Here is a 16,085-nt window from a genome sequence, read left to right as displayed (position 1 = left end):
GCCACACAACCTCTACTAGCTGACAGTGTTTTCTTAAGGTGACAGAGGTCAGGCTGAAAAACACTGGATACTGAGACTGGAAGAACTAAGATTCCCAACTGGTTCGTTATCTCTGTCTTAAAGAATTTCGATACAAAACTTTACCTTGGGCTTGATCTTGTTGACATCCCGCAGGATGCACTGGGTCACCCTCCCGTGTGCCTTTGAAGTCTTTCAGGGAGTCTGAGGAAACAGCAAAACAAACAAACCAAATGACCCTGCAGCGGTTTTCCTGCTGGAAAAGTCTGGTAGTTACTTCAGGTAGCCCTTAGGTACTGGCTTCATATTAGGCATTCTGACACGCTGACAAATTTTCTATCTGTTTAACTACAGACTTATACACTGTAATACAAAAAGTATACTCATGGGTTTCAATTATTCAAATTGATTTCAAAATTTGTACACTTACTGAGCAGTTTTTTGCCTGCAGTACAAACCTTAAACAAGGAACTGTCAAGAAAGGGCACGTAAGAATAATCAGTAGTGCTACTGAGAACTTTATTTCTAATGAACAGAGTGGCACAAAGCTACGAGAAACAGCACAAACCACCTACTTGATAAATAAACAGTTTTCTTATTTATTTAGAACAACACTTTTCATCGTTATATTTCCACAAGCTCGACAAACATTAAGTCCTAGAAATGCCAGTGCGAGCCCTAGCCTCATTTCTCCTGGTGACAGAACTACCAAGGTCATTATCGTGGCCAAGACCGCTTTTCCTTTTGGGGCAGACCATCACAATGAACTGCCTAAAGCCATATCCTGAACCACAAGCACAGCAAGGTTTAAGCTAGATGAGCTACCTGCAGTCGCCATAAACACAGGACATGGTTTTGTTGTGTCGAAAGACGTTTTCTCCTTAGTTTTTGGGTGGTTATGGAGAAATGTATTGTGCCAGCACAGTGAGGAAATCAAAGCAATGCAGCCACCTGTTGTAGCTCTGCTCATCCGCGTAACACGCAGCTCTCACCGGGCTCTCTTTGAGCCTTGTTAAAAACCACTGCAGATCTAACTGGACATTTCTGCAAACTACAAGGCTAGAGTACACTTGAGGTCATAACTCTGTGTTCCAGAGTGAAATACTTCCTAAAATGCTGCTAGACGGAAAACCTAAGTAACTGTGCCAAAACATCCACGGTGCATGATCATAAATTACGCTACGACAGTCTTGCTACGGCTCTACTTCTGGAAGGTCCATTTCTACAGGATAGCAGAGTAAATCTTACAATATACCAAAGGATGCGCCTGTAAAACTCCGTTCCTGAAACTTGCCAAGAATGATCTCTGATGGATAAGTGAGAAAGCTGGGTTGTTAATATCTGATCCAAATTTAATAATCTGTAGAAAAGGTATGCACTGAAAATGTGTGGCTTTAATTAACTGCAAATAATCCCCCAAGGCAAATATTTCATTACCTGCATAGCTTCTTACTTCTTTCGTGGCATGACAATAAGTTTAGAAATCCAAATTTGAAAGCCGAATATCCCACTGATGTACAATTTGATAAAATTTGCCCTTGCTGCACTTTTATTCAGCCTATTGTGGACTTAAAGCGCTACTCACTCCCATCAGCTGGACCTCTGCACTGGCTTTTCATACTAGGATGCTGCTTTGTGCTGTGAGTTCCAAGGAATTACCAAATCAGAGCAAAAAATAAATTAGCATTTCATCAAATTCCAAGTTGAGTTGAAGGACCTCTTGGTAAAAATGGAAATGGCACTAAAGACCTGAAGTGATTTTTTCCAGTGAACTTTAAACCCACTGGGTGAAATTCTGGCTTTGCTGAAGGTTTTGACAAAGCTTTCGGGATTTCAAACAAGTTAAGATTTGTACCACCTGCAGCCCCATGCCCATAATTAATATAATTTTCTTCTGTATGATTTAACTGCACGTTTGTAAAAGGAACTGTACTGACAAAGCTGGAATCAGAAGTCCTCTGCCTTAAGTACTGTGCAGCCAGGGCTCGAACACAGCCCTTCAAACAGCCAAAAGTGATGATAAAGTGTGATATTACCTGCTATGGCTGGGAGATATGCACGCAGCTCTGTCCCATCAGACCCTTGGAGCTATCTCATCCTACACCTTTTGCACAGTACTTCATACTCCCGCATCTGTACCTTTAATCTCAGTTCACATGTGCCACCTTTTCTCCCAGAATGAGGAATGACTCCAATTTCATGCAAAAATCAATCCCCAGCATCAGAGGAACAATTACGCGCTTTGATCAATAATAACAAATGGAGTTTAAGGGGTCTCGTGCTCGGCTGATAGATGTGCCCCATCACACTGCTGTTTGGAGGGGAGCATCGCGTAGCCAATGGCAAACTACAGGTATTGCAAACTACAGGTATCGCAGAGTGTGAGGAGTTGCTGCTACTCCCACCCTTGGGCACAGCTGGCAGTCTGACCACCTCTGCTACTTGACATATCTTCACACATTCCCATAGCTGCCTCTGCGCAGTTTATTCTTACGAGACTGTAATTTTGCGTAAGCACTTTTTTTCTAATTGTTCCAGGGTTCAAGAGAGCAATTTAAATGCACAGAATTTAAAATTATCCCAGGTAACATACAATGATCACTTTGGACAAGTTATTTTTTGTAAAGCGTATTTCTGAAAGGAGCAGAACATGGACAGGAGTTATGCCCCACTGTGAGAGTCCACCGCTCTTATTTCAGCAGCAGGAATCAGTCTTTGCATTAGTATGCAAATTCTGAGATTCAAAATCTTTAAGGTCAAGACCGTATCAAAGATTTCTTTTCAAATGCAAATATTAGATCAAATATTCAAGCCAAAAAGTCCAAAGACAGACTTACTTTTAGGATTAACAAGAATAAAATAAAGGAATAACGCCAGCTTTATGAAGAAAATCTGAGCCAAGCAAGAGTAAAAGTCACCAGTCAATAAAAGCTGTTCCCAGATTGGATATGAGGTGAGTGTCACTTCAATTTCAGCTGGCAAGCAGTGGTGGGAATCCCACAAATGCTGGTGATACACTGGTTTCTGCATGCAAGTTTTCAGTATGGTAGTGGTATTGCTTGGGCTCAGTTGGTCCTCTGTGCTTGCTTAGCCCTTTAGAGCCTTGTCGAATTGTGCATAAGCCAGTATCACAGTCCTAAATCATTCCAGGGTCTACAAAAGCTCGGGCCAATCCTAAAGCCCTTGTTCATGTCTAATTGGCTAGGGAACTAACTGATTTTTTAAACAGCATAAACCAGTGCCAGTCTTCTCCTAACACCATTACTTATCTGTTAAGTTGTGCGGAAGAATCCAGGTCAGGATATTATTTTGCAGCACGGTACGCTTACTTTTTTGATAACACACGCTGGGCATTATTTACCTTGGGAACCACAAACTGGGACTGTAAGGGTTAACGTTCCTCCAGGCAGGACTGAGAACAATCAGAGTTTCTGATACTACACTGGAACACAGCTCCTAATGTCATCATTGATCATGTATGAATGAACTAAACATGACATTTAATGACATAAATGAACCAAAGATAGGCCACTTTTATCTAATACACATCAAGCCCTGAAGTGTTCATTGAAGTCCGAGCATCACTTAGTTCCTTCCAAGCTGCTGTTCCTGGCTGGCTGTAGTGACAGTGCCCACGCCTGGACACTGCACCGCTTCATTGGATTGAAACAACCCTCTCATGGGGCTGTAATTAACCCCAACCTTTAAAAACCCGTGAAGAAAATATCTGGACTTCAAGTAAGCTGGTCAGAATACTCCTCAAGTATATTAACTGTTCCAATATATCAACTGTATGTTGAATTTAGCTCCAACAAAGCCATGTAGCTTGCAATAAACTACCAATCCTACCCTTCCTGCCACTAATCAGACACTATTTTATCTATATACTGCATAAACCCCCACGCTTTTCCATGCCATTAGTATTTTTTTGACTGTACAAAGCAACGCTGCTCAAACAAAACTTTGCAAATGCTACGGAAGAGGACAAATGGTAAGATCTGAATGTTAAGTGGTTTTAATGATCTTTTAAAATTCACTTCCCCAGCTACTCTCTGTATGGCTTATTTACTGAGTCGTTTCTAATGTGCAACACACCTGGGTCCCGCATACAGCACAGATAAATCACCATGTTTTAGGGAGCTGTAAGAAGATTAAAGAGGGAGAAAGCTGGTCATTATGAAAGAAAGAGATTCAGTGCATTTTTATTTTTTAAGCATGATACTGTGAAAAATGACTGGAATATTTCTAGAGTGAAAGAAATCAAGCAGGCGTCTAAAATTACAGGTAATGGTGTGCATGGAGGCTGCCACATGATTAGGGTATTCTTTTGCCTCATAAACCGAGGAAAATGTGTTTAAAATGAAGTACTATAAAATGGTGATTTACGAGAAGTTAGGGAGATATTCTTGAGCTTTGACTTTAAAACGTTATTTTTATATCCACCAAGAATTCATTTTAATCTATCTTTATGATGGATTAGATTTATTGGGGCCCAAGTTTATATGGCTTGGTAAAACACACCTTTTTAGGTGCCACAACCTGTAGATCCATTTTTGCGAGTGTTCGGGTAAGAGACCGGGCGGTTCATCTCTGCAGGTGGGGTCCACCGAGTAACTCCCCCACCTGCCTGTGCTTTGAGTGGAGAGACGGGCATCTCATCTCTCCTCACCTTTTGTTTGCAAGGGAAATTTTGGGCGCAGCTGGGATGATAACCGTAAGGGGCAGGGGTGGTTGTACAGCGAAAGGAAAAAGCTGAGAAAAACCTAGTTGCTTGTGTCAGACCCTGCCCAGGGGAAGATGTGGTAAAGGTAAAGGCTTCAGGAGAGAGATGGAAGGAGCACTCACTCTACCAGACTGACAGGAGCACAGCTGGATGGCTCCAGGTCAGCTAATATTTAAAAATAAGTAGGATCTAAATAAACCAGCTAAGTAGATTAGTGTCAGCTGTTGCAGCTGCCTGTGCTGGGGAAGGGCAGAGCAGAAATACCTCTTGAGTAGTTTACGGTCTGGAGCTCATCTGGATGCGCAATGCTACAGATTAAAAGGAGAAGTGAATAACCCACATTATGTGACCATTGTGGAGGGTGTTAGGAGAACAGGCACTTGGCTGAATGGTGATGGTTATGTACCTGGTTTAAAAAAAAAAACAAACCAAACAAACCAAAAACAATAAAAAGAAACCACACCATTTAGCTTGTGTTAGCCGATTTGCTTTCATATAAATCCTTCTAACCAAGGGAGAGAAAAATGTTATCACTGTAGCTGGCATGCGGAGCCACAGCTACGGTTGGGGGTGTTGAAACTCTTCCATTAAAAAGGTTCTTTTTCAGTTACCTATAATTGAAATTTTTCAGGCTGAAATTTTCCAGGTCTAATCATAGCCCAAGGGTAAAGTAAAAACATTTCATTGGTAGCTGCTGAGCACTCAGCACTTCTGAAAATCAGGTCATTCATTTAGATGTCTTAATATATACTTAAGAGCTGATTTTAAACACCTCTTTTTGACATATTGGCCTTTCAGTCAATCTTTTTCACCCACTTATCAATGTCTAATTTACGTCGATTTGCACAGCTCCCCTGCATTTGAAATGCTCTGTCTTTCAGTTTATCCCTTCTCAATCATTTATGTCTTTAGGACATCAGGATTTTTCCATGGTGAGAACTACAGCTGGCCAAACAGGAATTTTATACCCATTATGTTTTACGGGCAGGATACTTACAGGCTGCTGGGTTGCACAAAGTGAGTTTTTAGGGCAAGCCCCTAGCCAAGGCATATAGTTAATGCTGTTTCTGACAACATAAACCCTCCAGCTGACTGAACCTGACTCTGCTTCAGAGAATGTAGAAAAATAGTGATTTGCTTTAAATGGCACTCTCACAGGAGCATAGACTTTGGTGAACACCTGGAAATTATTAATCGCTACTTTATTTTTAAAATTAATTAGCATATGATTTAATTTAGTTGACCTGCAAATGAAAATTCAGTTCTTATTAAGTGCTAATGAATTAAAATCAGCATATTGTGCACAGAAACTTTGCAATGATTGCATAGTGGGGAGTTAATTCTTCACCTGTAGTAAATGCAGTTCCTTTTTCCATTTTTCTGCCAGAAAGCCCTAACATTACATCAGGTTAAACAGTAATTGGTAGGACTGGCAACTGAGATGAGGGTGCAGAACACTCACACAGACATGAATGCACACACACATATATTTAAAAAAATATAATCACAGCTTCAAACCAATCCACAGCTATATAATATAGTCCATTTAAAATCAGTTTGTAGTCCCAGCACAATCCCGCATGGACAGGTACACTAGACTAAGCGCAGCCTGTCTGATCCGTGTTTTATCTGCTGCATAAACATTAACGACTTTAATCACTTTGTTCTGCCCTTACACTTCATAAAGTGAAGCATCTCTAACTTGAAATACGCTGCGTATAAAGGATCTACTTCCACATGCACAGTAATGAAGTGCTACGAAGGTGCTGCCCAGAGATGTCAGCTCTCCCCTCAAGAGCTCATAGTTATGCATGCAAGTTTTCAAGGGTAAAACCGCAACATTTCTTTGCAGCATTTCCAGACAGTAGAAATAGAAACTTGGCATGGACTGGAGTAAGAAGATACCTCCGTAGCATAACATCAAACATCTTGATATTCTTGGAATATGACTGTTCTGCTTTTTTTTCTTTGAGGAGAGACAGAGCGCTCAAAAAATTCAGTCTTTTCAAAGGCCACAGGCAACTGGGCCCATGTGAAGTGTCTTCTTTATTTCCTGGACAGTATCTATTCTATTATGAGTAACAGAAGAGATATACCTTCACAATAACGTGGGATATGCAATCTCACAGTACATTTTCGTTTTAATCACAACCCCTCAAAACATAATTCCTGCACTGTTCTACACAGTTGTCACAAATTATTCCCTTTTATGTTCACTTTTTCCTTTAACAAAAACCTGATAAAAACTTCTCAGGTAAGATAAGAATACCAGAACTTCCTGACAGCAGAGATGCATGTGATTTGTTTTGCATATCATCACATTTTAGAACAATAAATAACTATTTCAATGTGTTTACTATTTCTTAATCCCAGAAATTTATGCAAAAACAAAGTAGAAAAGCTACTAGTCAACATGAATTGGTGTCAAAATACTTGTTTTGGTGCACTCACAAGAGCTGACATTTGAAAGACTGCGGTACTTCCATAGTAGGCTTGGAAACCTCCTATTCTGAGCACTTTTAACTATGCATTTTGGGAATATGTAGCCTAGACTTATTTGCCACAAATCTCCTTTCACAGTAATTAGGTGGAAGGATTGGAAAAACATAATTTCTGTAAATGCTTTACATCCCGTTCATTCAATTGAAGATAAACTACAGAAATGAGTATGTTCCAGAACCTGGCAGGTTTTTAGCTGTGTTAACTCAGTGGGCAAACAATTTGAAGGCTGAAATTTATTTCAGGAGCAGCAGGTGTTTTCAGAAATGCCAGGATTTTGTAAAAGTGCCATTTCCCAAGCGGTAGCAAGTTTTTTTGTAACACTGATATTCGTTTTAAAACAACTCAAAATCTAAAATCTGGAAAGTTGAAAATCTACTAATGGAAATAAGGATTAAAATCATGGCCAGAGGGATGTGGCAGCCTCATCGTTCAAAATTCTTAGTTACGGTTAAAAAAATTAGCAAGCAAATATTCACCCCACCATTCCTTTTTTTTTCCTACTTGTATGACTTTACAAACAAATTACATGGAAGAGAGTCTGTCTTGCTGCTTTTTGCCTTCCAGATGCTTTCCGTCTTACTTTTGAGGAGAGGCAGGACATCAAAGAGAAACTGCCCTTTGGATTTCTCAGGGCACTATCTCTTCTGTCAGCCTCTCAAGAGAAGATGGGAAAACACTATACTCGTAGCGTATTACAGGAAAAGTGAGACCTATAGCACCGCGATGGCTACTCTCCTGAGAAGAGACAAATAATACAGAGGGTCAGAGAACTGGAGTGGTTACATGTTGAAAAGCAAATCAGAAGACACCGGCTTCATAGTCAGGAACAAGCACTCCAAGCAGCATCGAAATTATCCAGACCCAAAGCCTCACCATGACCCTCACATTATGAAATGTAAAAAACACATCCAATGGGGGAATCTTATAGATACAGCATACATAAACAGGCCAAATGTCAGAAAAAAAGAAGAGAAATGAATGACAGGCAATCACCAGCTATGCTGGGGCTGAATCACCCACTATTTCTGCCTTCCTCTAGCCTTGCCACAACCTTCATCTGCAAAGATATCAAAAGCAAAAGCCAGTTTGCGGGGTTTCTCTTCCCTGCAGGATCAATCAATCAGTTAAGAGAGCACTTAAATCAACCTGCACAAGGCTTTGAACTCCTAATCAAGTAAGTATGCGGGCTTTCTAGGATGTGTCTTTGGAACAAAAGGGCAAGATCTCACAGTCCGTCACACTTATCTAGAAAAATGAGAAGAGAGTCAAGCAGCAATGCTGAATTAAACATTAAATCTTTTAAAATAAATAAGTTAATGGATGTTAATAATTATGTTATCTCAGTAAAATTCCATTAAAATTTTCTATTAGACTTTCTTGAAGGTTGCACCAATGGACTGTATTTATTATAGATAGCATAACTCCTGTTTTGAATTACCAGTAGCAAACATTTTATAAATCACCCAGGCTTTTTCCTTGATGTACCCCCCCAAAAAAAATGTCAAAAAGCTGAGACCGGCACAAGCAATTAATAGCATGATAGCATAGGAGTATCAAAACCAGTATGTCTGTGCACTCGTTCCTATATGTAAACCAACAATTCCACAGGAAAAATCTCAGCTTGAAATATTTAAATTAGATCATCCTTCTTTCTTGTTTCCTAAACTCCCTGTCATTTGGCCACATGACACTTTAAAATATTTATCACAAACTAAATGATCTGAGTGCCCAGCACAGCCTGCACAAGATAAACATTACTTTCTCCCTCTCAATTATGACTTCATCTCCTCCTGTCTCCTCTTGATGTGTTTATAGCTATTGTGTTTTTCTCTTTCCCCATCAGGAGAGCACTGAACAGGGAGCTAATACTGCTGAGAAAGACGTGCATGCTTAACTCTACGCCTGTGAGTCACCCCAGCCAGCCCAAGCTTTGGGTTTATTTCTGATATGTCATGTATGATATTTTAGTATTACCTCTATAACAAGGGGACTTAGGAATTTATGGCATCTCTCCTACCAGCACAACAGCTGGTGCCAAGTACTTCATTACAAAGACTTCTGTAAATGAAAATCCAAGCATTTACCTATTTCTGTGTTGTTTAAATATGATTTTGGCAATTTCCAGACAAAGGAAAATAAGGGTTTATGAAATGTCCCCTTGGGACAGGATTGTGTTTGAGACACAATTTACAATCTGTACCTTTATCCTCGCTCAGCTCTGTTTCTTCTGATGATAATAGGCTGGCTACAGCTGAAGGTTTCGTCTCATCTATAAGAACCAGGGAAATAAAAGAGAAGTTATTCATTAGATACCAAACTGATGAACCACTTTAGTGAAAACAAGCGTTATACTTTATTGAGGCAAGAAGTTAGACCTGAATTTCATTTTTCTGGGCTTCCATTCATTCACATTGTGTTCACCAGTCATTACTGGTCTCATTGTCTCCCCTAGGCCAGGGCTAAACTTACATTACAATACTGCAAGATCAAGTCTCTATTTCAATTTCTCGTAATACAGAGGGAAGAACAGTTATCAGTTTCATGGGTAGGCTGGTGTTGCTATTTAAGATTCCTTTATTTCCATTTAATCCATCTATTTTGAGAAAAAACATTTAAGCCATTCTTAATCATGTCCATGAATGCCATTGGAATCAAAATGATTACATGTAAATGCTTTCCTGAAAACAGAAGCTTTCGTGAAATCGGCAAGTCCACGGAAATCTGCAGCTTGGAGTTTTTTAATGGTAGAGCATGCAGGTAAAACTACCATAGTTAAAACTAACATGTGAATTCAACAGAATTTTTCAACTTTCCCTGTTGCTTTTTCTTGGCAGTTTTTTTTAGTTCTAAAACCTTTATAAGCCTTTGTTTTCATTTCTAGCCTTTCATTCCTGTCAAAAGATTTGCCTCTGATGATTCTGACTTTTTTCTTCCCTAATATAGCCATCGAGTATTTTTAACTAGCTCGAAACAAGAGCTCTGAACCACCTGCCATTTTGTTTTTCCACATGTTAACCTTGAAAATTCACTGATGATAGACTGGAGGTCAGACTTTAAAAACACCACACTAGTAATAGCTGGGAAATTTCAGGCCAGTTTTTGTACACTATAACTGGCTTTTTCTCTACTGTATAAGAATAATATATAAATCTTGATGTAATGGACTGGGTAAGCATACAGCGTCTATTTTTCCTACGTTTTCTTTTACAATATCAAAGTATACCATTTGTAATTTGCAACACTGAGATGAAGGTTATGCCTTTTGGTTTAGCAAATACAAATAAGAACTTTAACATCTGATGGGATTGCTCCTTACAGGGATCATTCATAGTGATTAGAAACATTTGAGGCATACAACTGCGTATCTTGGAAAATCGGGTCATTTCCTGATGGGCACAGAAGCAGCAATCTAAAAGTTCCTGATGATGTTTCGTCTCCACAATGAGTGGAAAGCAGCAGCAACTCATTAGCTGAATGTAACTAACTCGAGGTAATTGTACAGCTCTCTGTTCTTGTCGCTATGTGAACCAGTGGGGATAAACGTTAAGCCAAATAGTTTTTTCTTGTAACTCTGCGTGCCTGTGGCCAAGGAGGTGATTCATGGGCTATGCATAGGCACAACGCTATCTCCAGGCATGGACCTAAACCACGTTCCTAAAGTATGACATTTTCTGGATCTGGGACCTAAAACGTCTGGAACTTTTCTTTGACGCTCTTCATGCGAGTAACAAAACATGACTACCAATACGAGATAGGAAAAGAATGTACGTTGTGGCTCTGATAAACCGGCTCTGACAGCTCGTAATGTAACAGGTCGTGACAGTTTTGGGAAAAACACAATGCATTCAAGACACCTCCAGGAGCAAAGTAATAATTTTGAGAGGTACATATTCCTTAATTCTCTTGGGAAAAATGAAACATATTCAATCAAACCGTTTTGCAAATCAATATATTAATAGCAGGGAAATAGGCACCCCATCAGAGTGAACATAGTTAACAAGCACAGCGGGCTGTATTTGGCATCTGCAGAGAGTAGTATAAGCAGGTTTAACAGGAACCTCTGCAGTCGCAGGTCCTGGCAGCACTCGCTCTTAGGTGAGCTGGCAGCCAAGCAGTATTTGGTATATTTAAAAGCTCAATATTGCTCAGGCAAAAATATCCCCCTGCCTAGTCAGAGATTCAAAACAAGAGTCCAGATTCAGACAGAGCAACTCATTTTTCCCTTCTCCCTGGTCTCCTTGGCCTGTTTAAGATATGACCAGCATAAAAGCGAAAAACCCAGGAAAGGAAAAGTGGTTGTCCTCCAGCACTTAAAAAATACCACTGCATGCTTATCTTGGGGAGGATAAAGGGTCTACGTCCAAAATCCACTGAGGTCCATGGGAATCTTTCTTATTCTGCACTGCCTATGGCTTCACCTCCCCAGTGCTTGTGCCATGTGAGGACGTGCAGAAGAGGTGACAAAGAGGACATGAAACACAGAAGGACTTCAATAACTCGCAGACAGCATCAGCTGTCAACACCTGGGAGCAGAAGACTGACCTGTGGAGCGCAGGGAGAAATATGCCCAATGCACAGGACAAAAAGAAGGACTCGCCAAACGAATTCCTTGTCTGGAAACAGCCACAATGCAGTAAGGAAACCAGAGAAGTCAAGAATCTAGGCCTTCTAAATTTTTTTGCTGCATTTACTATCTGGCTTTCTTCAGCTCAATCTTCCCCATACTGAAAACAGTCCTGAATTCATATATTTGTTTGTTTATTTTCAAGAAGATGTTCTGAAGAAAATGCTAGTTTCATGCTCTCTGGATTAAATATGCATAGGCAACATCCTGCACTAGAACGAAAAAAATACCAAAAACCAAACAAGAAAAGCATTGTGTTACATGTAATACTACACTGGAAGAAATCCTTAAGAAATAAGGGGATTTACAGACATTTTGATTGTCACTTCAGCTCTTTTGAAAACTGATTAATTCTAGTTGTCTTTTGCACTGAACAGAGTTGAGCAGGATGAAAAATACAACCACAAACAGAAAAAAAACCCCAGAAAATCTATTTGGAACACAGAATGACATTGTATTTTAAAATATTGAACTCACTATAATTTGTAAGCGTGCCATCTGCAAAACCTGCTACTTGTGAACTCTGACATTCATTTGCAGTATATGCAATATCTTTCAGTGTGCATTTAAGTCTTCATAACCCCCGAGACTTGTGTAGACAATTTATTAAAACTTGAAAATACCCTTTAAAATCTTCAGAAGTACAGTTTTCATCAAAGGAAACCTGCTTCCTCCCTCTCCAAATTTCCTTTTGCCCCATTTCTATTCTATGCAGAGGGCTACTCTGTTGTAGAAAGAGGGAAAATTATTTCTTAATACTTAAGAGGATTAGCTAGAGATAGTCCACCTTAAAGGGAGAATGTAAAGCTGGTAAGCTAAGAGGGAAGTCTGCATTCCTGCATTGCAATACATTCATTCATAATGAATGGAGTTGGGTTTCTAATGGGAGAATTCCTCAAGAGCTGAGCTAATTTGGTGAAAATGTACAAACATTCTCCCTCAATAGCATTGACTAAGGTTATTGTTCACCAAGGTGGATAAAACCTAAGTAAATCCTTCAAGGAACTTGGCACAAACCTGCCTCTCGGCTCTGGGCCTCCGTTTCTTCAGTGTTTTGCTTCTCCTCTGTGCTGTTACCACCTAATGAAGAAAACACATAAAAATTATTTATGATACATCTTTTTATAGGTAACAGCAGCAGCAGCGATATTAATTGTAACCAATTCAGCACAAACTGCTAGTTTACAGCAAGGTGCTGTGATAAAAGGCAAGAGATATAAAGGTAAACTGAAAAAACCTGCAAACATAACCAGCTACATTTAAAACAGTCACATTTTCACATCTCGAGCTGAGGAAGGAGGGGTGAGATTAAAGATTTTATGTCAACAGGAATTATCTGTATACGAAACAGAGTTATGTTTCCCTAAACACTGTCAGCAATAGATGAAATTGTTGCTTGATCTTGGTTCGTGTATTTTGGGAAGATTTTTTTTTTCTGGGATTATTTTCCTCCAGTAACATTTCCACAAGATCCTTGAAGTGGCTGCTTTCTGACTTGCAGAACCTACTTTAATGGCTATGGAAGGTCAGAATAGGAGGGGGAGAATCGCCTAAATTTTATTTTATAGCAAAAGGCACAACACCACTTAGCATAAAGTATAAAAATGCATCACCAAATGACTGCAAAGAGGAGCACAAAATAAACCGAAGATTGCAAGGATTTAATGCATTTTTGCCCTTTTTCCATTCACATTCATTTCCAATTTTCTCCACTACTTGCATTCACATTCATTACCCATTTTCTTCCCTCCAGCTCCCTTTCTGAAGGCAGGTACCAAACGGCGAATTACCACCGAGAAAAGTAATACCCTGGGGAACATCTACGGACACGACATCAAGCTCTCTTAACCTTTGCTTGGCCCGATTAGAAATAGAGCAGGGAGACTGTATTTTCAATGATGGAGAAGGCTTGTTTAGCTTCATAATAACATTAAAGGCTGCGGTGCTGCATGCGGGATCAGATGCGATGGCTACACTCCTCCTTCTGCAGCGTGGCGAGATAGACGGTGCAAACAGCTGAGTACCAGCCTTAATGAGGCATTTGAAAAACTGACTGCTGAGCACATACACTGGGAGGAAGGAAAATCATTCCCAGGCCTGTAAACGTCTTGATAATGATACACATATTTTTTGCTGTGATCTTTGCTGGCTCCTGGGTTTTTCTGATTACAGCTTCTCCAGAGCAACGTAGTTAAAAGTTCCTCGCGCCTCCACCTTGCTTTTGCTTAACACACGGAGGCTGTTGAAGGGAACAGCGGTCGTCCAAACGCAATTAAGGGGATGGAAGACAAACAGAGAGCGCGTGTATTTCAGAAGAAAACGTACATCTGGTGGCACGCCGCATTCAGCTAATATTATAGTTGCAGGCTGAGGCACGATGCTCTTTCTCTTTCCAGCAGGCAATACAGCCTGGCATCCAGCAGATGGGACTCGTGGAGAAGTATTTCCAGGCTGACCCCGCACAGAGCTGCTCTCAGGAGGAGAGGGGATGGGGCAGGAGTTTGAAACCCCACCTGAGAGGGGAGAGGTCGGCAGGGACCAGAGGGGACTCCAGCCTCCTGCCCGCTTGGTCGCTCTTCCTATGGATTTTAACCAGCCTTAATACATGACTTGCTATAGTGATTTCTTAGCACATTTGTGAGCTCTAACCTGTAAAAAATTGCATTATATGGATGATCAAAATGGCTTGATAAAACCAGCTGGGTTTCTCCTTCCCCTACTTGAAATCATAAAGTGCTTTTTTCAGAATCAGTGTTCTGCCTGTCTGCACACAATAGGAAACTGGACACAAAATGGAAGGTTACTTGTATTACAAGACAAATTTTTCTCTCCTCGGCCCCTTTTCTTTTAAACCATGGGCTTGGGACTTTGCGAGCTTTGCAGCAAGCAATTAATAAATACAGGAAAAAATCCTGTGCATCACCAGGACGCATTTCCAAGGGCTAAAGTCATCTAGATCAGGAGGTGCAGAAGGGAACAGTAAGTTCGAGACAATACTGTAATGCAACAATGCAGTGACACTCGAAAAATCTTCTACCATTAGGTCAGATCCAAAAAGAATATTGCATCACTGCGAAACAAGTGGTGCCAAAGCACACAGAATTTCATTATGGCCAAGTGCAACACGTTTCACTTCGCACAGAAAGACTTTACATTCAGAGAAAACAGAGTAGGAAAAAATGGTAACTACCGACATATCACTGCAAATCATTTCAGTGACTACCTTACTGCATTCACAAAGTAAAACTATATTTCCAGACAACACTTGTTTCTACATCAATTATAACAAGTACGACTATGACCATGAGTTCAAGGATTCATTCATGTTTATTGCCAAGGGTCTATATCTCTTGTTAAACTCAACCACTCAGACCGAAGTTGAACTACAAAAGAAAGTTTAAATGATCATCCAGTTCATCGGATTATCAGATAAAGCACATATTCATCAGTGCGTTTTGTCAACCCTAAGCCTATTATTTCACTGGAGATTCACTGTCTAAAAATGGTATAATAGAACAATAATTACAGCATTATATATGGGATTCTCAACATGTTTTCCTTCTAACACATCGTTTTGTTCCTTCAGAAAGAAAAATGTAAAATACTTTAAGCAGAAGCTTCACCTCTTGTACTCTCACCCAGCCCAACACACTGACTGGATCGTGACATGAAAATTAATCTCAATCAGCACATGGAACGTACGTGTCGTGCCTGCCAAGTGACTTTGATACAATTAGAGAAAAAGAAACGCTAAAAAATTAGGAGTGGACGAGTGATCCTCGAGTGAATGACTTGCAGAAGGAAGGTTTAAGCTCTGCTTGGCCTGGAGAATCTCTCCATCTCCAGGGAAAGGGAGGAAGCGGCGTATGAATGCACTGATAAGAAAACAAACCACATAGGGTGGAGAAGTCACTAATCCCAAAGCACCTGACAAACAGGTTTTTTCCATTTTTAAAAAACCCTTCTAATAAGCCTCTCATCGAGCGTCTTCTACTGATGAGGAGTCTTTCTGTAATTATTGCTCTCTATTGGAGCTGGGTGCAGAGCAAAGGGAAAGGCTTTAAGTAGCACATGCTCAAGGCAAGGAGCTGGAAATATATTTTACAAGAGTAGCAAGCCGGTTTTTCACCATATTTTTATTCACCTCTGGCTCTCCTTTTCTCCAGGCAGAAAAGCCAAACCCAGTGCATTTCCCTTGAGTCTTCCCCATGACATTAT

General features: G+C 40.2%; 1 protein-coding gene across 4 annotated transcripts in view; it reads right to left on the bottom strand.

The window, feature by feature from the left end:
- The window catches only part of MACROD2 (mono-ADP ribosylhydrolase 2), a gene marked incomplete at its 3' end in the record, with an annotated part of 876,609 nt that overhangs the window by 43,324 nt on the left and 817,200 nt on the right, over positions 1-16,085 (bottom strand). For all 4 annotated transcript variants that reach the window (XR_014183592.1, XM_082048203.1, XM_082048204.1 and 1 more), the window contains exons 12-14: positions 12,885-12,947; positions 9,444-9,512; positions 145-222 (exon numbers count right to left, since the gene is read on the bottom strand). Coding sequence is in view for 3 of the 4 variants with exons in the window: in XM_082048203.1 (XP_081904329.1) it covers positions 145-222; positions 9,444-9,512; positions 12,885-12,947 (210 nt within the window). The remainder of the gene's footprint in view (positions 1-144; positions 223-9,443; positions 9,513-12,884; positions 12,948-16,085) is intronic.

Source organism: Streptopelia decaocto (assembly GCF_964273445.1).
Source record: "Streptopelia decaocto genome assembly, chromosome: 3".
NCBI classification, from domain to species: domain Eukaryota; kingdom Metazoa; phylum Chordata; class Aves; order Columbiformes; family Columbidae; genus Streptopelia; species Streptopelia decaocto.
This window is presented reverse-complemented; position numbering and strand designations above follow the sequence as displayed.